At 43.9% G+C, this 23283-nt stretch overlaps 1 protein-coding gene across 4 annotated transcripts in view; it reads left to right on the top strand.

The window, feature by feature from the left end:
- The window catches only part of SUSD4 (sushi domain containing 4), a 104771-nt gene extending 91628 nt beyond the window's left edge, over window positions 1–13143 (top strand). For 3 of the 4 annotated variants that reach the window (XM_039532929.1, XM_039532930.1, XM_039532927.1), the window contains 4 exons: window positions 7892–8083; window positions 8550–8694; window positions 11794–12176; window positions 12713–13143. In XM_039532929.1, the coding sequence (XP_039388863.1) occupies window positions 7892–8083; window positions 8550–8694; window positions 11794–12176; window positions 12713–12741 (749 nt within the window). In that variant the 3' untranslated portion in view covers window positions 12742–13143. Of the gene's footprint in view, window positions 1–7891; window positions 8084–8549; window positions 8695–11793; window positions 12248–12712 lie in introns of those variants that run through there. The other variant, XM_039532926.1, reaches the window with a different exon arrangement.
- Window positions 13144–23283: the final 10140 nt, after the last annotated feature.

Below are 23283 nucleotides of genomic sequence, written 5' to 3'. Positions count from 1 at the left end.
GACTTGTATATAATTTGAGATATTTTTATTTTGCAGGTGAGAATGAAAGATGTTTTTAATTTAATCTATTTTCATGATCCTATAACTTCAGTGATGCAAAAAAATAAATAGAAAAAGTGCCCTTTTTTGCTTATTTGTAATGCGTAAAGAATTTCTGTTCCTTCCCTTTCCAGCCCCAAAATAAGATATTTTTTCTTGCTTGTTTTCGCATTAGACATATCAGTTCTTGGCTACTGATTTTTCTCCAGAAGTCTTTATGGACAACTGGAGAACTGGTTGGATGATGATATCATGAGACTAAAGATTACTGGCTGTTTTATTTTTTGTTTAAAGCACTCATCCTTTTGTGTGTTCTTGTTACCACATTCTCCTGACAAAACTCTTAGAAGAAAAAAGGCTCTTTGTGAAAGATTCTGACACCTATGCCACTTCAATTAAATATGAAGATATAGGCACTGCAGTAATTTCTGTAGTGATATATGTTATAATGGGGGAATATGAGGTTGGAGTTGAGGCTTCCTGTTGTAGTGCAAGCGTGAGTAATACGGTGTGTGTATAGGGCACACATGCACGTGTTGGAGGTGCATGATAGTTATTTGTGGAGTAGCCGAGTCTGTCAGATAGACTAGGTACTAGGTTGTGTGGTTTGTGAAAGAATGATCCCTTAACTGGGCGTTTGACTGAGTGGGGGTGACACTGTTGTTAGTGAAATGTTTTTTAGTGGCAATATTCATAAAGAAGCAGAAATTGGCACAAACATCATTTTTTGTTTCTTTTATAGGTTACCTTTAAAACCTCATTTTTCAAATTGTGCAGATGTTTAACTTGTGATGTGAGGTAATTGCTTTTAAGTCAGTATTTAAGAGACACTTTTCTCTACTGGCATCCTGGAGCCAACCAAAAGGGGGTGGAGCCATTCCAGAGTAGTTGGGTCAGGCCACCTGGGGGAGAGAGGCTCCTTCAGCACCACTCCTGGGCAGACTCTGTTGGCAGTGCCCCCGTCCCCCAGCCAGAATGTAAAGCCGTCCTTTCCAGGCAGAACCCCAAGGGGAGAGCAGCAATGGCAGCACCACCTGCCCTCTCTGGAGCAGCTGCACTCTATGCTCACTAGGGTCAATCCACCCCGAAGTCTGATATATAGGGTGGCTGGGATGGGGCAATACTTCACGCTGGCAATAATGGATCTGAGTATCCTGGTGAAAAATTACTAGATCTTCTGGCTCTAGTCTCCCCTCTAGTGGCCAGCTGTGGTATTGCTAACACTAACCTGTGAAGGGGTCGCCTGCTTCTTGTCTGCTGGGGAGTATTATTAGAGTGAAAATTAGTGGGCCAGGATGAAGATGATGGGAAAGGTTAGCACATTACCTCCCGAATGCTCCTCTCAGGGAGGTCAGAGTCCCTCTTTCAGGATGGTAGATTAGAGGAAGTATGTATTGAAAAGACAGCTCTCATTTCCTGTGAATGGGGAGCTAATGACTTTCACTGCACTTTGGTAATGTGGATCAATCTGGAAGGTAAGTAATGCTCTTCCTCCTTGGTTTTCAAAGCCTGTGACAAGATGATAAGCCTTGGGGAAGGTAATGGAACATATGTTTAGGAGACTGAGGTTTCCTGTGCGCCTCCTTTGCAATAAAATAAATAGTGATTATCTGGTCACTGTGGAACAAATGTGAAAATCACCTTGTTTTTTCCATTGCCATCTGCTTCACATTAATTAAAGAGAGGGAAGGAGTTTTGCTGACAGTACAGTAGTAGACTGGCGTCTAACGTCAGTTTAGTTAACATGAAGTCCGGTTGCCTTTCCGGTACACGGGGGACACTAAGACTGCTTGTGGAAGGGGAGAAATGCAGATGGCTGGATTTCAAGTATCCAGCTTGTTGGTGTGCACTGTGTGTATGAGCATGACAGACAAGAGGGGCAGGAGAGGTTCTTCTCTCTCCTGATCTGTGCACAGATGGTATGCACTTCGCAGGCATGCCAGGACATTTCAGATCTCCATTATTATCTAAGCGAAAGGCGAAAAAGTGCTTTCCCTGCACTTTGCCCACGGCAGCTTTTACTTGCACTGGCCTCATTATAAAGACTGGTCTTAATTCTTTTTCATTCTTTAAAAAATAACAAGCAGGGATGCACAGCACATTTCGAACAAATGTTATTTTTGTTGAAAGCACCTGCGTTTTGATTATGTTCCCTGTATGAAACATTAAAAATCAGGCCATGCACAGGGATGTTCTGAAGGTAATCTAGCACAGACAGAAAAGCAGCTGGTAGTCTGACACAGGAGGCAGGCTGCTAACCAGAGGAAAAACGTATTTGATTCAGAGTCTGATTCAAAGGCAGAAGATGGGCTTTGAAATGCCCTGGATCAACAGATTATATTGCTCTTTTTGTCAGCCTCGACTGTGAAAGTCAAGGCAAAGCTTGAATAATTTTCCTACCATTTAGCAGAAGTCCAAAGACTAAGCATACCAGCCAGGATGAAAAATAACTCTGTGATCATGCCCATGAAACTATGACCCCTGCAGTTTAAGGAACTAAATTGTATACTGTTAATTGTAACACAATGTCAGCTTCCAGTCTGTACCTTCCAAAAATGTAACACTACATCTCTCTTGCTTCCCTATTAAGGTTACTTGGAGTTATGTGAATGCCCAGAATCTCTCCTGAAGTTAGCAATGCCAAAAATGTAGGAATAGGCTAACATCCTGCAGGCAAATCCACTTGTCCACAATGAGTAGGAAGCTGTTCTGAGGAAATACCATCAACTTCTGTAGCGTCTAAGCTGTAAGTGGCCCCACGCTGCAGCCGCTCCCCAGAAGGCCCTGAGGTGGGGGTGTGCAGAATGTTTGAGGATTCTGAACGGCAGAGCAGACCGTGGAGGCTGCCATAAGGTGCAGCACCTACCTTTGCCGCCGCCGCCTCTCCCTGTGCCGTCTGCACTCTCAGGAGACACAGAACAGAATCTAGCCCTGGGCATTTTACAGTGCGCTTCAGAAAATGAATTTGGTTATAGCACCTCCTGCCCGCCAACAGCCCCACAGATCAGCTCCACCCCCACCCCCACCCCAGTGCCTCCCGCCCACCGACGATGTTCAGCGGTGGGCAGGAGGCACTGGAGGGGAAGGAGCAGGGGCAGGAAGAGGTGGCGCAAGGGTAGGGTGCAGGTAGGAAGAGGCAGGGCAGGGGTGGGGCCTTGGGGGAAGGAGTGGAGTGGGGGCAGGGCCTGGGGTGGAGGTCAAGCACCCCTGGGGAAACCAGAAAGTCAGTGCCTCCGGTCTCAAGGTTATAAGCACTTCCTATGAGTTGCTGCACACCCTCACTGAAATCAGTGGAGTTGGGGGCACTGAATATATCTCAGACTAGAGCCCTTAGCTCCTGCTGTCATTAAGAAAAAATTGTACAAGCTCATCCCATCAAACTGAGCTCCCTTGGTTTCATTTGCCAACTGTAGTGTTGAGTATCCCAGGAGGGATTTGTTATGTTAGCCAGACATGATTTATGTCTCTCTTGTCAGGAGGAAAGGGTAGTTTATTTCTGCTTAACCATTTAGGGGTTTCATCTGGAATGTGCAGCTGCAAAACACCCTGCCAAATAATGAGCCTGCTACAGAGTGTGGCCATTGCCCAGAACACCTGAATTCTCAGGAAACAAAAATATAGAGCAGGGGCAGGCAACCTATGGCGCAGGTGCCGAAGGTGGCACACGAGCTGATTTTCAGTGGCACTCACACTGCCGGGGTCCTGGCCACTGGTCCGGGGGGCTCTGCATTTTAATTTAATTTTAAATAAAGCTTCTTAAGCATTTTAAAAACTTTATTTGCTTTACATACAACAATAGCTTAGTTATGTATTATAGACTTATAGAAAGAGACCATCTAAAAACATAAAAATGTATTACAGGCACACGAAACCTTAAATCAGAGTGAATAAATGAAGACTCGGCACACCACTTCTGAAAGGTCGCTGACCCCTGATACAGAGGAACAAGGCTCATTTGATCTTGGCTACCCAGTGTCACATATTTCAAAATCAGCAGAAGATAAGACATGAATCACACACATGCCACTGAGAAGCTTTAAAGTTAAGAGTTAAGAACTCAAAAAGTGTCTCTTTTTTTTTAACTCTCAGAAAAGGTGATTTTAGATTCTCCAGACTGTAGGGTGTAATTACTGAACTAAAGTCTGAAAAAGCATTATGAAGTGCTGAAAATAATGAAATCTACAGATATTAAAAGGATGCTGTCATTTAAAAAGTCATAATGTAAAAGGGTTCTTTACATATGTTACAAATAATGGCCTAGATTACTAAAGCTGAAAGAATTTTTGAAGTGGAATTGCTTGTCTCTCTGTTCTTTTCACATTTCTCTGAACTTGGACCATGACAAAGGCTTGTCAGCTTCACTTCGGTTTGTTTTAATCAGTTTGTTGCCATTTTCATTTTGTTGGATCTCTCCTACACTAGCCCAAGGCTTCAGTCTGTGGATTACAAACACAGTGAGAACTGTTTTTGTTTGTGTTTTTTTTTGTTTGTTTGTTTTTAACGTGCAATGGAATTTTTCATTTTAGTTTCATGGAAAAATTGCTACTCGTCTTCAGTTCGGTAACCTAAATTTGGGGCCATATTTCATCTGATAGGGTCTGTTTAATCTGTAGGACACCGGTGTGATATACTGGTTTCTAGCACACATGAGCACCTACAAGAAACAGAATTTTAATAGCTGCAGAGTTCCATCCTGTTTTAATTGTAATTAAGGTGTCAGAAATGTAGGGCCTGATCCTGTGAAGTGGCTAGCGCCTCCTGCTGCGCTCAGAACCTTCTATTCATTGGGTGGCAAGTGTGTTCAGCAGCCTCCATGGTCAGACCCGAAAAACAGGGCTGTTTTAGTGCCTGCGTATTTGAAGTCCCTGGGAGTCTTTCCATTGACTTGAATCAGGCTTTTAGTTATTTTTTACACAAGGTGGTTTGTGAAGAGAACTGGGAATATAACAGACTGCTCCATACTCAATTAATGGATTGAAAGGGGTTGTTTGTAATGTAGCTTGCTTGCTTTGATTTGACAAGGACTCTGTAAATCTGAATGTTACTGATTACACCACGGGTAGTCAATAGGCGGATCGTGGGCCAAATCCAGACCACCAGATGCTTTTCAATGGACCACAAAAACTTTTTATTCACTTACTGTTATCGTTGTTGTTGTATTATTTTCTCTGGAGTCTGGACCTTGACTATACCTTGACCAAGAAATTTGGACCTTGACAAAAATAATTAATTACCTCTAGATTACAAGTATCAATATCTCAATTTGCAGACTTGAATATAACCCTAGGCCTGTGTTCTATGCAAATTTTGAAGTGCATTGAAGATTCTTTAGACTGGATTAGCATAAAATTCATTAGTGAGACATGCCTGAAGTGAAGGAAAAGCCCTTATTCTCTTGGGTAACTGAAATAAGAATAGAATACTGCCTGAATTAAGTTTAACTTGCTCATTTTCAACCTGCTCCATTCTTTTCCCATCTGTTGTCCATAATAAGTATTTTAATAAAAAGAGCCATTGGCAGGCAAGCGTGTTTAAAACAGGTTCATTTCGTTTTATTTATTACCCAAGACAAATTTTCTGCAAAGATAAAAAGCGTATTGTTTACAAAAGCTCTCGGGCAGCAGCAATATGAGTTTCCCTTGAAACGTGGAGGACATTTACAATGGATGTGGCACCAGCTTCAATTTTATCATTAGGAACACACTAAGATTAATGCTCCTGTTTTCAGGGTTTAATAAAATACGTCTCCCAATATAAGCAGGCTGTGACAGTATCATAGCTGAGTTGAGCCGGCAATGTACTCTTTTTAATCTTACTGTTGAAAAATGCTTGGTTACTGGGCCAACAGAGAACGCTAGAAGGCCAGTGTTGTGCATTCAGAAGATTGATGCAGCCCCTAATGTCATTAATAGACTGGGGATTCTGAGCGCCAGGAGAGGCAGCAGGTGTCATTGCTTTAGATTAGAAATTTGCTTCTTGAAGCAGTTGATCTCTGTGATGGGAAGTTTTTTATTTTGCACATGGCTGGAGCAGTACTGTATATTGACACATCTCTGGCAGCCCTGTTACATCTTGCAAAGCTTGCTTTGAACCCAGCTGCAAAGAAGTTTAGATAGCAGGGGACCATAGGAAGATGGCAATAAATGTAGTAATAAAACATACTATGTCTCATGGTAGTGGGCTGGGATTGTGCTTTCATAGACTGGTGTAGTGAGGTTGCCCATGATCTAGATAATAGGCATTGTCCCTTGTCGTCTTGGTGTCCCTCCTTTGAGCCACACTTAGAAGAATTGTTTTAGGCAGAAGAAAAGAGACCTTCAGACCTTTTCTGGATTTCCTAATAAACATTCCTACTTCCTCTTGGTTTAGTCCACTTTGGAAAGTATGCAAAGTATTGCCTCTGGTGTGAATTACTTGTTCTGGGTTTCACATTATTATTAAGCCTTGCTAGCGAAAATGCAAACAAAGCTTGTCTTCAGGGTATAGAGTGTAGACAGTGCTGCACATTATAATCAGCCGCTCTTGAAGTTTCGTTTAATGTCTCGTGGGTTTTCTTTCTTTTTTTGTTTAAGCGTTTAAATCCATTATTCATGTAACAAGATTCACAGAGAGAAGCAACTGAATTGTGATTTCAGTGGAGATTCTGTTTTAGAGAAATGGCATTTTCATTATTTAAATCTATGCAGTGAGTCTTTACTGCATAGCAGATGCATGAACAGCCAGTTCATGGGGCACTGATTCTGTTGGTTATTTGTTACTCCTCTGAAGGGAAATAAACGGACCCTTTTAGCTAATTCGGACATTTTAGGCTCTCAGTACGCTCAGTTCAATATTGTAGTCATTTTATTAATCACAGCAGCAGCTTTGAGAAACAGTAACCAAACCAGTGGTCAACTAATCTTATTTCTTATTTTTGGTAAAGAGGCTTTCTCTGCTATACAAAAAAGCAATGCATTGAAACACTTCAGCTACTGCTATTTTCTAAAAATGTTCCTTCATTTAATTCGTCCACCCAACACAGTGATTTCTTTTTCTTTCACTGTCTTTTTTAAAGCATGTTTATATTGCAATTCTTTCTTATTTGCATAGCCCTTTGTAGTATGCTTTATTAATACAGGGCCAGAATCTATCACTGTTGCATTTAATTCCTTACTTCCCGAGCAGGCCCATTGAAATCAAAGGGGCTGCTCACAACGTGAAGTGCTACCTGACTTGAGTAAAGTTATCAGACTCTGACACCGGCTTTAAAATAATATATTTTAGGGGCTTTAATTGCTTTAGCAATATTACCTGTATTGTCTCTGTTACAGTATACTTTACAACAATTGGTTTCGTAGCATAAGCTTTTTAAGAATGGAATTATTGTTTAAACTATTTGATAGTGTTAATGATGTATGTATTAACAGGACTTTAGGACTGAATTCCAGCTGCCTAGTAAAGGTGCTTGCCCCAAAACCTCAGGGTAGAGGGGGATTACAGAGTGGTAGTTTTCTGCCATAATTATGATTTGCCCCCTTTCACTTTTACCACCCCCACCCCCACCCAAAAAAGGTCCACAGAAAGGCCCCATCTTCATGATAAACGCACTGAGTTCTGGGGAGGAGGTCTTGAGGTATGTGATTTTTCTGACCTAGCTATGGGCACTACATTCCTTCCCCCACACTGCACCAGAGACATGTGATTCACGGTCAGAATTCAGGCTTCCAGTAGCATTAATATGGTTTGGTGTTCAGTTATACAGGGGGCAGTATATGGTCCTGTGTACAGTGTCATGTCAAATCCATACACTGAAGAGATTCTGTATGAAATGGTTGCTGTTGTTGTTGACTCTTTTTTTTTCTTTTTGCCCAAGTTTGTCCACTACCTCCAATGGTGATTCATGGAGATTATATTTGCCATCCGCGGCCTTGTGAGCGTTATAACCATGGAACTGTGGTTGAATTCTATTGTGATCCTGGTTACACCCTTACCAATGACTACAAATACATCACCTGCCAAAAAGGAGAATGGTTTCCCTCAGCTCAAGTATACTGTGTCAAAACAGGTAAAAATAGCACTAAATTCACAACTTCTGAGGGAGTTTACCCTTTATTTTAACAGTATAATCACAGTCTGACATTGCCTGTCAAACTACATTTTTGTCATGTCTTAAATTTTACAGGTTCATTTTGAAACATTAGTAAGATGTAGTTATTTTCTGCTTTTATGATCTTGAATTTTCAGCAGCTAGCTCCACAAATGCGAAAAGGTGCATATTAAATGTCTGTTAGATCTTCTTTATTTTGTTGTAAATAAATCCAGATTACAAACACATTAATAAAAATAGCATGGAAGACACTGAAAGATCTAGTAATTTATGATAACATGCCTTAAGGGTAGGGATTTTGTCTATGTATTTATACAAAACCTAGGGCCCTGATCCTGATTGGGGTCTCTGAGCATTACTGCAGTATAAATATGAAACAACAATAATAATCTAATGCAACTATTTTATTGTCCTTTTGCTACAGAGCAAACTTGGCCAAATACACAGGAAACCCTCCTGACTACGTGGAAAATAGTGGCATTTACTGCCACCAGTGTTCTACTGGTACTTCTATTGGTTATTCTAGCCAGGATGTTCCAGACCAAATTTAAGACACATTTTCTTCCAAGGTTGGTACTGGAGATGGACGGCTTTAATTTAGTTATTTCACTGAATGCCCTTTGGAGAGGAAATAAAATGACATTGCAAATATCTTCTTTTCTTGCATTGAACAATAAATAACAGAGGGAATGGGGAGATAGCTAGACAACCCATGGAGTTGGGACCCCTGGAACTTCTGGCCTTTTCTAGGGAAAAAGAAGAAGCAACATTTGCCAGATTCACATTGGGTGCGATTATAATAATCGCTAAACTGATACTGAGAGTTTTGTCTTTGATCGGATATACTTACAGGTAGAAGCCATATGTTTTAATATGTCAATTTTGGTGGTTGGGGAGTAGGTTCTTTTAAATATATTGGGCTTAGTAGCATAAACTTCAGAAACAATGTTTTTCTCAATGGAAATATTTTTTTAAAACTTCAGTGAGGCCACCATTGAAACCCCTCCAGGATGTTCATTAACTCACTCGCTCACGACTGTGCAGACATCAACTACTTGCTATTAATGCTCATACTATTCCCTGCAAGACAGGGAAGTAAATCTTATTACCCTTCCTTTACAAATGGGAAAACAAAGGTTTGTGGGTTAAGTGACTAGACAGGGCTACATAAGTGAGTTGGTGTCATAGCTTAGTTCAGTCATATTTCTAGACCCAGGCCTGTGCTTAGACTGCTAGATGACATGTCTGTCTTTCTTTCTCTGTGTGTGTGTTTCTTCTTTACGTCGTTTGTAGAAATGAGAGATGGGAAAGATATATAGGTCAACTAGTCTATCCCTGTGCCAATGTAGGTGATGGACTAGTTCACCTAAATTATATATACGCAAGTGAAAAGGCCTCTAGATTTAAGAGTATCAGAGGGGTAGCCGTGTTAGTCTGGTTCTGTAGAAGCAGCAAAGAATCCTGTGGCACCTTATAGACTAACAGACGTTTTGCAGCATGAGCTTTCGTGGGTGAATACCCACTTCTTCGGATGCAAGCAGTGGAAATTTCCAGGGGCAGGTGTATATATAAGCAAGCAAGAAGCAAGCTAGAGATAACGAGGTTAGATCAATCAGGGAGGATGAGGCCCTGTTCCAGCAGCTGAGGTGTGAAAACCAAGGGAGGAGAAACTGGTTCTGTAATTGGCAAGCCATTCACAGTCTTTGTTTAGTCCTGAGCTGATGGTGTTAAATTTGCAGATGAACTGGAGCTCAGCAGTTTCTCTTTGAAGTCTGGTCCTAAAGTTTTTTTGCTGTAGGATGGCCACCTTAAAATCTGCTATTGTGTGGCCAGGGAGGTTGAAGTGTTCTCCTACAGGTTTTTGTATATTGCCATTCCTAATGTCTGATTTGTGTCCATTTATCCTTTTCCTTAGAGACTGTCCAGTTTGGCCGATGTACATAGCAGAGGGGCATTTCTGGCATATGATGGCATATATTACATTGGTGGACGTGCAGGTGAATGAACCAGTGATGGTGTGGCTGATCTGGTTAGGTCCTGTGATGGTGCTGCTGGTGTAGATATGTGGGCAGAGTTGGCATCCAGGTTTGTTGCATGGATTGGTTCCTGAGCTAGAGTTACTATGGTGCGGTGTGCAGTTGCTGGTGAGAATATGCTTCAGGTTGGCAGGTTGTCTGTGGGCGAGGACTGGCCTGCCACCCAAGGCCTGTGAAAGTGTGGGATCATTGTCCAGGATGGGTTGTAGATCCCTGATGATGCGTTGGAGGGGTTTGAGCTGGGGACTGTATGTGATGGCCAGTGGAGTCCTGTTGGTTTCTTTCTTGGGTTTGTCTTGCAGTAGGAGGCTTCTGGGTACACATCTGGCTCTGTTGATCTGTTTCCTTATTTCCTCGTGTGGGTACTGTAGTCTTGAGAATGCTTGGTGGAGATTTTCTAGGTGTTGGTCTCTGTCTGCGGGGTTAGAGCAGATACGGTTGTACCTCAGTGCTTGGCTGTAGACAATGGATCTTGTGGTGTGCCCGGGATGGAAGCTGGAGGCATGAAGGTAGGCATAGCGGTCGGTAGGTTTTCGGTATAGGGTGGTGTTAATGTGACCACCACTTATTTGCACTGTGGTGTCTAGGAAGTGGACCTCCTGTGTAGATAGGTCCAGGCTGAGGTTGATGGAGGTGTGGAAGCTGTTGAAATCATGGTGGAATTTTTCCAGAGTCTCCTTCCCATGGGTCCAGATGATGAAGATGTCATCAATGTAGCATAGGTAGAGAAGGGGTGTGAGTGGACGGGAGCTGAGGAAGCGTTGTTCCAGGTCGGCCATAAAAATATTGGCATATTGTGGGGCCATGCGGGTGCCCATAGCGGTGCCACTGATCTGGAGATATATATTGTCATTAAATTTGAAATAGTTGTGTGTGAGGATAAAGGCACAGAGCTCAGATTTAAGAGGCAGTTCCAGTGATAGGTGTCCTGGCCTGTGTTCCTCTGACTTGCTGAAATACGCTTCTGTCTTCCTCTTTCAGATGTTCCCATATCCTAAAAACACATGGGATCCTGGTGGGACTCCATTGTAATCTAATTGACATTTTTGAGATTAACAGAGCCAAAATTTTATATCCTGAAAAAAGTGGTTTGCTTGAAAATACCCTCTTAGTAGTGTGGGGGTGGGGGAGAATGTGCATCCTTCCAAACTGAGGGTGAAGGAAGCTCAAAATCTCAACCCCAAAGCTTGCGTCATCTAGCACTTATCAGCTCCGTATAGTTTTGCATGTGCTGCAAATACCCCCTACCCTTTTAGCTCCAGTGCTGATCTCTTCAGGGATTCACACACTTATTGATTCACCCCGATTCTGTATGATTCTATATCCCTGATATTTACTGTGCATGGGACAACAAAGAATGCTCCTTATCTCTGCCTCAGACCTGTTTTCCTTTCCTTCTCTAAACAATGCCTCAGTTATTGGCTTTGTTTATCTCATCATAACAAATTGCACACACCTATCAGTCTGAGCTGATTTTTGCAGATCTGTGAAGCAGATATTCCCGTGAATGTTAATGACCTTGTATAGCTCCATTTCATGTGATTAGAAAAATGTTACATCTTGAAGTGGTTGCTTCAAGATGTTGTTGAAATGTTCAAAGACTCCACGATAATCTGTCTTTGTTTGATGTAGAGGTGCCCAGGAGAGTTCCACCAGCGACCCCGACTTCGTGGTAGTGGATGGTGTTCCTGTCATGCTGCCTTCCTATGATGAAGCTGTGAGCAGTGGTTTGAATGCCTTGGCACCAGGATACTCATCTCCTGCAGGCCAGGGGCATGTTTTGCAGACAGAAGATCAGAACCCTCCAGCTTATCCCGGCCCAGGAGATACAGACACATTACCTGCTGAATTTGAGAGCTGTGATAGCATATCAGGCTCCTCTGAACTTCTCCAAAGTTTATATTCATCTTCTGTGTGCCAAATGGGCGTGCATCCTATTTCAGATAGAACTGAGGTGATCAATAGCACCACTGGGGAGGCTGCATCCACAAGCCCAAGTATCGATATTGCAGATGGTAAGTTTTGCTTGGATATGTTACATGGGATGTGTGTCAAAGGTAATGGTCAATAAATACAATTCATGTGCTTGTGCTTCAGAGCAGGAATTATTTGCAGCATACATGTTATTCTTTATGCTTTCTTCAAAACAAATTCTTCTGTGCTTTTAGGGTCTCATCTCCCCTACCCGACCAGGCTAAGCCCTAGCCAGGTAGCAAGGAGAGTTGGCTCTCCAGGAATGGAACAGGGAGGAATCTTCACCCCCAAGTCTCATAGTGGCAACAAAGCCACTCCTTGGAGAGTTTTTCCTTGTTTATTTTGGAGTGAAGGGAGGTTTTAGTTGGCTAATTCTTGGTATCACAACAGAAGCTGGTCTTGAGGAGGGACTAGACTGGGGATGTTTTGCTCACAAGTACAGCCTTTCATCATGCACTATTTGTATATCACCAAGTGGTAGGTGTGAGATGGCACTCTGCAGGCAAATAAATGACAGGCCCCCTTGATCCAAGCAGTCTATAGGCTAAAGCCAATAATTCTTTTTTTTTTCCCCTAGAAATTCCATTGATGGAAGAAGACCCTTAACCAGCACAAAATTTGTTCATTATATGATCGCACTAGGCAAAATGAATCATGCACATATATATACATACAGATAGAGAGATAAAAAGACTATTTAAAGATTTTTCCTATTTTTTGATCTTCCGTGTGATGTCACCAGATTGTGTGCACATCTTAATCAACTGTGTGGTTAGCAGCATCAGCAATTGAACAGCAGGTTTGTGAAATGAATCCTGGGGATTTGATGAGACCATTTGTAAAAAAAAGAACTGTGAATTCTTGGAACTGAAATTAACGTATCTCTGCATCGCGGGAAGTCGGATGATTCTGTAGAAACACTGTTGAATTTTGATACAAGTATAACTGCCTCATGAAAGCATGTCAGATTGTGTAGATTTGCTTATAAAGGCTGCTCTATACTATCTATGGACCCTGGTATATGAAGGATTATTATATTTTTTTTTAATCAGTGTTGAAATCTGAAAAAAAGAAAACAAATTCCTTTGAATTTCCTGTATTAACCAGGTTTTTAAGAGGAAGCCATTGTTTATTTCTTGCTAACATCATTTCAGACCTTGTCTGCAGACAGCATAACAGAAGATACGCAACTCGTATAAATTTTGACATTATGATAAAAATAAATATATATATATACACTCTCACACACACATTCTTTTAAAGAAAATTAAAAAGAAAGAAAGGGAAAGACATGATCTGGAGCTTTTTTTAAGTAAAGTAGGATTTATATAATATATAATGTTCAAGGTAAAGTATCAATATTTGTATTTATGCAGTGCTTCTACATTACATTTGATAAATCCTGTTATTTAATGAATGGATTTAGAAAGTGTTAAAATAACAAGGTCACGATGAAGGAGGTGTTAAACGACTGTCTTGTTTCCCCATTTCTTACACCATCCCATACAAATATACATAGGTTATTCTACGGCCAAACCCCAAAGCACTACAGTGTCCCTACTGTATGGGGTAATACTCTGGGTCATTACAGTACTATACCATAGTACCTTTTTTAAAAAAATAAGGGACATTACATGTATTTCAGTGCTTTTCTGAGTCACCAGCTTGTATCCAGTTGACCTTCATAGAATTTGTTATTACTAACCAAGTGCTCTGCTACCATGTTAGCTTCCATGCAGGAACATTTGAAAGGAAATAAGGAAATGGAGTCAGCCTTAAATGCACTCATCATGGGTACAAATAGACACAGTGGTTTTGTTTAAAGAAAATGCACGGTGCTCAGAGTGCTGTTGAAATTGGATTTCCTCCTTTGCAAGAATGGAACAGCAGGCTGCCTGATCCACTTGTGGCTCCATTTCTCTCCTTCTCCTCATGTGGAGCTGGGGCACAATCTAACCACTGCAAACAAATCCTGTCTCTATGGTATGTTCCTGGGGGGTTATGTGATACATTATTTATAAGGAATATTCCTCCCTGCTTCAACATAGCTATTCATTTGCTAAGCAAATTTCCCATCTTGTTTCTAGCATGGCACAAGTGAAATAAGAACCTTATGTTAAGTTTACAATGGTTTAAGCAATAACTCACTGTTATTTTGACTGAGACAGATTGTCATCTGTGCGGGCTGGTTGAAAGAAAGAAAGCAATATAGCAATTAAATCTAGTTTCAACTGCAGTAGAACAAATCAGAAGCATTTCTGTTATCAGTAGAGTCACTCCAGATTACACTGTTATTTTCATTTATTTATTTATTTGTGTTGTGAGAGCAGCTAGAGGCCCCAGACATCAGTCAGGGCCCTATTGTGCCAGGCGCTGTACAAACATAGAAGGAGGAGATGGTCCCTGCCCTGAAGAGCTTGCAGTCTAACTATATGATGAGACAATAAGTGGATACAACAAACAGGGAGAGGGAGCAGAGTGTAACATTGAGATAATGGTTGTTATGATCTCGGTTGCCCCAGTCTAACTGAGATCAGAATCTCTAAAGCATGATGTTGAAAGGTAAGAGGCACACGGTATCATCTTCCATTGTTGCTTAAATGAGGCCTGCAAATTGCTTTGACACTTCTCTCAGTTATATCAATATCTATGAGATTTCCTCCATGCACAGGCCATGAGGACATTTCCACAATATTCAGCTGTGCTTGTATTGCCAATTCCTGGTTCAGTTTGCCATCCCAGCATATATACTGTGTGGGTGCTGTGATACCAAGCAAGGAAGACCCTCTGGAGCACAGGGTTAATTAAATGATTTCGTTTTATAGTATTGTTGCACAGATTTGCAAAATATTAAACATATTTCATTTATCCTATAAAATATAGTGAAATCTGTACTTGCTGCTATCCACAGTCCCCTGTGTTAACAGTTTGCAAAATCTCAATTCTTGTGAAATTACTTCCTTCCTTTATGTTAACTCCTACTGTGGTAGCTGCCTGGTTAGTGTATGTCTGCCTGTCCGCAGACGGCATTACTCGATACATTGTATTGCAGTCAGCCTGCTGAGGTGGCCAGAAAGGGAAGCTTGTTCAAACTTGGACATTTATTTTTCAAATGAAGAATTTAGCTCTAAACACTTTCAAAGTATCAGTTGAGAGTTATGGTTTATTGAACTTTTTTTTGTAGACCTGAAAATGCCATAGAAAACATGTATACGTGAAAGCTGCCCATAGTCTTTTGGTCGCGGTGCTGTGCTGTATTAAATGTGACCGACAGAGGGGAAAAAAATTGAGTTTGTGCCCTGTTTAATTCTTTATGATATGCAAGATAGCCTGAAAGGTTTTTCCAGACGGTTTGTTGCTTGCTTAATATTTTTTTTCTGATTGTTTACATTGGAGTGGAATTATAAAGTTACGTGCAGCAGTGTTGAGCATGTTTGAAAATTCCCCCCTAGAAATTCAGGTCTTATGTTTTTTCTTGGAAGACATGTTAGGTCACTGGAGAACTGGTAAGATTATGATACTACGCTTACCTGGCAAGTGAAAGCAGATTGGGAGGGTAAGGTGGTACTATTCTTATTGTGGTTTTGTTTGTTTTTGTTAACATCTGTTTAACATAAATATGTGAGAAACTCTTGGGGAAAAAACTCTGTTACAGATTCTGCACACAAGCTCCTTCATTTAAGGGTTAAGAGCTCACAACCTACATTTTTGAGATCTCCAGGAAAACCAAGAAACAGCAGACTAGACATTTCTGAAATTTCTAAGGTGAAAAATAAGCAGGAAAAAATTATTTTGTAGAGAGGGCAAGAGACAATCATTTCTTCTTCGAGTAGTGCCCTACGGGTGCTCCACTGTAAGTGTATGTGCGCCCCTGCGACTCTAGTCAAAGATTTTTGGTAGCAGTGTCCCTTGAGCCCGTGCTTGTGCTCTCCCTCCCTTGAGGTCTGCCTCGAGGCTATCTAGCACTGCGCCAGCAAAACCGCCCCCACCACCACTTCCTTCTCAACCACCTTTGGCCTCGAAGGGAGTGAGCAGTGGTCCCTTCCTTATCTGCGTCATTAGTATAAGCCATAGTTGTTTTATTTGACTCTGGATCATCCCCGGAGCCTTTAACTTCAAAGGGGGTAGAGTTGTGAAGAAAACCCAGCAGACTCCCCCTGTAAAGGTTCATAAAAAGGGCTCCAAGTAGTTGGCCAGCCAGAGGGGTTCCCCAGTGTGGCCACCCCTGTACCGACAGCACTGGAAAAACATGGGCTCCGATTTATTGGCCAGCCAGAGGGGTTCCCCAGTGCAGCCACCTCCATACCAATGGCACCAGCAGCTCTGAAGCATGGTACCCAGAAGGGGGCCTCGCTATGAGCTCTGCTCTCTGCAGCAGGGCTGCACCACTTGGAGAAGCCAGGGGCTCTGGCAGTCAGGCTCTGAGGCAATGGTACTGCCCCCTAAGGAGACAAACAACTACTGTACCATCTCTAAAAGAGCAGCCCAGAGAAAACTTAGTACCGGGTGCAACAAAACTCCATCATAATGGATGTGGTTAATGCACAAAGCAAGTAACATAATGCCAAGTTGACCCCATACGATTGGGCTTGGCACGATGGCATATTTGTCAGCAACATTACCATTTAGAGTCACGAACTGCCAAACTGTCATGGCCAAATACAATTTTATTAATTATGGGAAACTCAATGCGTTTCTGGAACATTTACTGGACACAAAAGGAGCAGTTTCAGACCATTCTTAGAGAGGGTCAGTTAATTGCCAGACTGGTGCTAGAGTCAACACTGGATGTAGCTGATACAGTAGCCCGCCCGCTCTCCATGACAGTGGTACTGAGGTGGGCTTCTTGGCAATGCTTTTCTGGGTTGCCCAAAGAGCTGCAGAAGGCTTCCAGTTTGAAAGGCCCAAACTCTTCGCGGAGAAGACAGATTCTTCTCTCCACATCCTGAGGGATTCCCGGGGCACATTACACTCCCTAGGAATCTGCACTGTGAGACAGAAGAGAAGATATACCTCTCAGCCACAGCACAGGTCACAACCTCCTCAATATTCACCATCTCAGTGCTGTTAGGAGCTGCAGCGTAAGAGGACCAGGGCTCAAAAACAGAAGCAGTTTTCACCCCAATCCATGATCTCTCAACCTGCCTCCTTAAGCACTTTTGATGGGCTGGTCGAGCGCCTGAACAGTTATACCTTGCAACATCAGCTGCCACCTACACACCTGTCACGCCCCTTCAGAAATTGCCTGGCCCTTTTTCACAGCAGTTGGGAGAATATCACCTCTGACAGATGGGTCCTGGAGAGTATTTGGAAGAGTTACACCATTCAATTCATATGTCCCCCCCCTCCCCCATTCCAACCCTCCTTCCCCGTCCCCCTTCAGGGTCCCTTCTCACGAGAACTACTTAATCAGGAAATATATAATTTGTTATGCCTAGGGGTCACAGAACCAGTCTCAATGGAACTCAGGAGCAAGGGGTTTTACTCCCGTTATTTCCTGATTCCCCAAGGCAAAGGGAGGTTGGAGGTCTATTCTAGTTCTAAGGGCATTAAACAAATATGGGAAGACACAGATGAAGATGGTCATGCTAGCAGCCATTACTCCAGCTCTAGAGCAAGGACAGAGATTGATTTCTGGCCCTAGACCTACAAGATGTCTACTTCCATATCTCAACACAGCCATCGTACGGGAGATTTCCTACAGTATAGCTGCTCTGCCTGGAACTGCTCCCTTGATGCGGGAGACATTAGTTCCTTGCTGGGTTGTGGACTTGGGCGTAGTCCCAGTGGAAGTGATGCAGGTGATGGGGATGTCTCTGTCGATGTGAACCACTCTCTGTGGGTGCACTAGGTTGTATTTCAGGCTCCATTTGAGCTTCTTGCGCTGGTTTAGCTGCTGCTGCAGGTGCAGGCTCTGTGGCACCCTTTGGTACTGGCTCCCCTGACTCTGGTGGGGTTGCAAACACGGGTCTGGTGCTGACTGCTCCACCAGTTCCGGTCCTTGGGCTGGTTCTGGCTGGGTCCCAGGAACTGGATCTACAGCTGTTGCCATAGACTCTGGTCTGGGGTCTGGTTCCACACCACTCACTGGGTCCCCAGGGGACATAGTTTGGGTTCTTGTAGAAGGCTCAGGAATGTTTAGCCTGGCTGCGGGTGACCATCCCCACCCTTCTTGTTAGCCTCACATAGTTGGCTAATTCTTCTCCCAGTAGCATAGGAATGGGATAATCATCAGAGACTGCAAAGTCCATATTCCTGACCAGACCTTGTACTGGACAGGCAACTTGGCTGTAGGCAAGTTAAGAGTTGGCCTTAAAAGGTTGCACTGTCACTTGAGCCTCTGGGTCGATGAATTTGGGGTCCACCAGGGATTGGTGGCTAGCTGACACCTGTGCTCCAGTGTCTCTCCATGTAGTAATCTTCCTCCTGCCCACACTCTGTTTCCCTTCACTCTGGGAGTATTTGTGAGGCATCTGGGCCTGACAGCTCTCGGTGGGATCCTGGGGTGATGAGTTGCAGTCAGCTGGTGCTCTTGGGGCAGTTGGCCTTCACATGCCCCAGCTCATTACATTTAAAGCATTGCCCAGCTGACTGTGGGCTGGGGCGAGGTGTGTGGTTGGACAGTAGGGTGGTGGGACGAGCGGACCTCTGGGGTCTCCCTGACTGTGTGAAGGGCTCCTCCTTGTGAGGTGGGGCCTTGGACTGACTCCGATGGTGGGTGTCATTTTGGGTTGCCCCTTTTGGTATCCCCACCAACTGCAACTAGCTTTCTACTTCTCCGCCACCTCCACCCATTTGGCTCCGATCTCCCCTGCTTCGATTACAGTTTTGGGTTTCCCATCTAGGATGTACCTTTTTATTTCCTCAGGAACACTCTCTAAGAATTGCTCCATTTGTATTATGAGAGACAGATCTTCCAGGGACCTAACATTTGCTCCTGATATCCAGGCATCCCAATTTTTTACTCTGTGATAGGTGTGTTCGGAAAATGCCATGTCTGGTTTCCACCTTAGGGCTCTGAACTGCCAACGGACATGCTCTGGTGTTAGCCCCATCCTAATTCTGGCCTTTTGTTTAAAAAGTTCATACTCGTTCATGTGTTCTCTAGGCATTTCAGCTACCACCTCTGCTAAGGGTCCACTGAGTTGTGGCCTCAGCTCCACCATATCTTGGTCTGTAGGGATGTTGTACCCAAGGGAGGCCCTTTCAAAATTTTCTAAGAAGGCTTCTGTATCATTGCCTACCTTGTATTGGGGGAATTTCTTGGAATGGGGAGCAATACCTGGAGGAGGACTGTTAGGGTTACCTGGCTGACCCAGCTTAGCCCTTTCCACTTCTAAGTGTTTCCGCTCTGTCTCCGCTTCTAAGCGCTTCACCTCCATTTTTCCCTCCAAGCGCTTCATTTGTAGGAAGAAATTCCTGTCTTCCGCACTTAGAACTCGGTCTGGGTTAAGGGCATCCCTCCATCTTGGCACCTGGATCTCGGGTTGGGGATGGCTGACCATTCCCTCCAGGGAAATCTCTGGTCCCCCATCCCCTCCCTGCATTTCTGTCATGGAGCTGGATGTCTGGGCTTAATCTGGGTCTGTCTTCTCGGTAGCGTGTGAATTTGGGAACACTGGTTGCTCTAGGGTTTAGGTGTCTGACTGCAATCTCATGCACCAGGCTGCCCTACTCTAGCCTAGCTATTTTGTTGCCACAAAACTAGAAAAAAAAATAAACTGCTTGTTGGACTCCCTGGCTTTGCAGGCTGAACCTTTCGTGTGCCTGTTCCCCCTCAGGCAGAAAAGAAAAGAGACTCCCTGGCTTTGCAGGCCGCCAAAAGGAAAAATGTGTCCTTTTAAAATCCTGAGGTCTGTGCCTCTGGTTCAGAGTAATCCCACCACTGCCATAGGTGCCAACTTTCCCCAGCACCGGTGCGTGCTCGCGCCCCTCCGCCTCTGGCCCCGCCCTGCCCCATTCCAACCCCTTACCCATTGTCCCAGCCCCAACTCTGCTCCCTCACCGCCCCTATTGGACCCCGGCCCCGCCTCTTCCCCGAGCGCGGTGCAAGCACTGGGAGCTAGGGAGGGAAAGCAGGCATGCGGCGCACTCAGGGGAGGAGGCGGGGAGGAGGTGAGCTGGGATGGAGTGGGGTGGGGAGCTGCCGGTGAGTGCTGAGCACCCACCAATTTTTCCTTGTGTGTGCTCCAGCCCCGGAGCACCCATGGAGTCAGTGCCTATGACAATTGCCACCATGTCAAGGCTAATTCCCCACTCTGACACTTCGAGTGGAGAAGGTGGGGGCCTGCAAGAATTTTAAAAATTAATTCTGGCCACTGCAGGCTTGTATTAAACTCCCAAGGTTACAGCTTCTCTCTGACCTTGGATTGGTAGGTGCTGCCACCACCCAAGTGCAAAACTCCTTTGAGAGACCAGGAAGGCACACTTGGGAATTCCTTCCTGTGGGGTACCCTTAAGCCCTTTCACTCCCCCCCTCCAGGGAAGGGGGGGAGGGAAATCAGCTGTTGTTAATAGGGCTCACTGTATTAATTTTTGTAAAGGCACCCACTATCTTCCTCTATGAACCAGTTCCAGCTGCGTTAGATGGTTGCTAGGATGACCACAACATAGTACCTGCTGGTGCATTGCATCCAAGAAGCTGCTGAAGCCCCTAAGTGACACTGAAAATCGTGCAACCTACGAAAAATAAAAGGAATATTTAAACTACTCTGGCCTTTGGACACATGGAGGTTCCCAGAGGCTTCGGGGCAGAGATGCACTATAAATAAGTATCTATTGTTTTGGTACAGGTGAGGGAATTTTGCAAACTCAATTTTATAGTCATCTTTAAAGAAATAACATCATTGTTGAAATCTAGCCAGTTTCAAAAACTGGTTAAAAGTAGTTCCAGCAGCTACATCTCCTCTGCAGTCCCTCTGCCAGCTTCCCTGGTTTGATAATGTCCTATCTTGAGAAAAAAAAAAGTTTCTCTCCTGTGTCAACATGTGAAAGACCCACCTAGCGAGAGGAGGAATGCTGGTGCAGATGGCGCACACAGCGCTGCCAAATGTAGACTGAAAAAACAAAAACATGTTCCTGTCATCGCCAGTATGAGATGTTTTCATTAACCATTTGGAGACAGAAGTGTAGTTGCTAATAGCAGACAAACCTCTCTTTAAGGATATTGCAGCATATATTGGTACTGAAGTGTTAACTAAGATGTCAGCCTTTAACATAGAAGTATGAACAGGAGATCCAACAGGTTTGGTCTGAAGAATATAGACAGAGGTATTCTGAGGCCTCATTCTGAACCAGTGAGCATCTGTATCTTTGCGGATGTCATATCTGCCCCTGAAAAAAAATCTCAAAAATAACAGCGTCAGGCAAATTTGACTGGCCAACTCTCAGACCTTTCCAAAAGTGTCACAGATGCACTTGCTCAAAGGATTTAGGAGAAATAACTGGCCTTAGCCCAGGTCTCATCATTTCAGCCTGTTTTCAGAGTTATTTGTATAGTCATGTATCCTGTGCATTGTCTTCTGCATGTTCGCCATCCCTTTGGTGTTTGCACAGATTCCAGCCAGAGCTGTTCATCACTCCAGCAACGGAAGTACTCCATATACCTGGGCTCCACTCAGAGCCTCTTGAGTGTAATCCGAGCCCCACTGCTGCCAATGGGAGCTTTGCCATTGTCTTCTATGACTTTCACCCTATATCAAATCCGAGATTGTGTTCATCTGCTCTTCACTTCTAGCTTTGGCTGTTCAATAGGTGCAGGGCTCTTTACTGGAAACTCCCTGTGCACTTTGCAAGGTCATTCACCCTCCGCATTTAGCTGAAGACAATAGTTTCTGAGTGCAGAGCTACAAAGAAGGCAGTAGTTATATTACTGACATGGTCAGATTGTCAGGTTCATGCAGAATATTCCTCACCTCAGCATTCTTCTGGTTCCACAAAAGGAGTTTCATAAGGCTGCCTGATCCTCTCCGCTTCCTAATGCAGCATGGCACATTAAAAGCCAAACCTGGACCTAGGGGAGAGCAGCACACCTGTGGCTTTCTACACGTGGAACTCCTGTCTTTTGGTCTCTCTTGGATTTTGCGGGGAGCGGACAGGGACAGGGAGGAACCAGAGAGCAGCTTCTCTGGATCTCCAAGGGCACATCTGCTCCAAAACTAATACCAGTTGAACCAGTAACAAATCCCACTGTGCATCTGTAACACCCACCCCTCCCAGGCTGCTTCTGAGGGAGTTACGCTGCCATGGCAGAGAGACAGGGGCCTTGCTTTGCCATGTCCTGTTTCAGGTCATTTTATGCATTCTCCTTCCCTCTGCAGGTAACGTGAGGGAGCCATCCTAGAGGAGCAGCCAAGCCCTCCCGCTCTCCCACCTGTGCCCCAGAATAATTGGTAGAAAGCTCCTCAGTAGGAACTCATGTAGTGTCCTTCATGCTCGTTAGGGTTTTCCTCATACGGAAGCAATGTGGCCCAGACTTTCCAGACACACCTTTTCCATGAGCAGAAGAGCCAATATTTAACAATAACAGAAAATGCCCCCATCTGCTGGCTAGAGAGAGAGAGAGAGAGTGTGTGTGTGTGTGAAAGAGAGAGAGAGAGAGACCCCTGCACATTAACACAGCTGAGACTCAAACTAGCCACCTTGTGATCTGATGGTGGCAGCTTTCCTTGGCAAGTCAGAAAGAAATCCCCTTCTGGACAAGGCAGAAGGAGCGGGACTAAGATCCATGCAGTCATTATTGGATGATTAAAGGAACTCCATACAATAACATATTTGAAGCAAAAGCCTGCAGAATAGATGGGTTAAAAGCAATGAAGGCCAGCGGAAACACCCTCGCAGGGCACTATGGGAAGGCCTTGGGACTGATTCAAAATGAAATAAAGGCACAAAGAGAGAGATTCCATGAGAATATGCTTCAAGTACCTTGGGCTGATTCCGTTCTTCACTCTTGCCCCTGCACTTCATGGTGCCTGAATTAGCTCTGCTTGGAGCATTGACTTGTCTGCCATGGATAAGACTTTCTTTGTGCTCAGATGAATTTCCTCCATCTTTCTATATTTGCTTTTTACTTCCCCTCTGCTTTTTTCTTCTTCTTAGTCTTTCCTCTTTGCTTTCTCTATCCGCTCTTCACACTGTTACTTGTCTCTC

Source organism: Mauremys reevesii, linkage group 3 (assembly GCF_016161935.1).
Source record: "Mauremys reevesii isolate NIE-2019 linkage group 3, ASM1616193v1, whole genome shotgun sequence".
NCBI lineage: Eukaryota > Metazoa > Chordata > Testudines > Geoemydidae > Mauremys > Mauremys reevesii.
The sequence above is the reverse complement of the archived record's forward strand: the minus strand, read 5'-3'. Positions and strand labels throughout refer to the sequence as shown.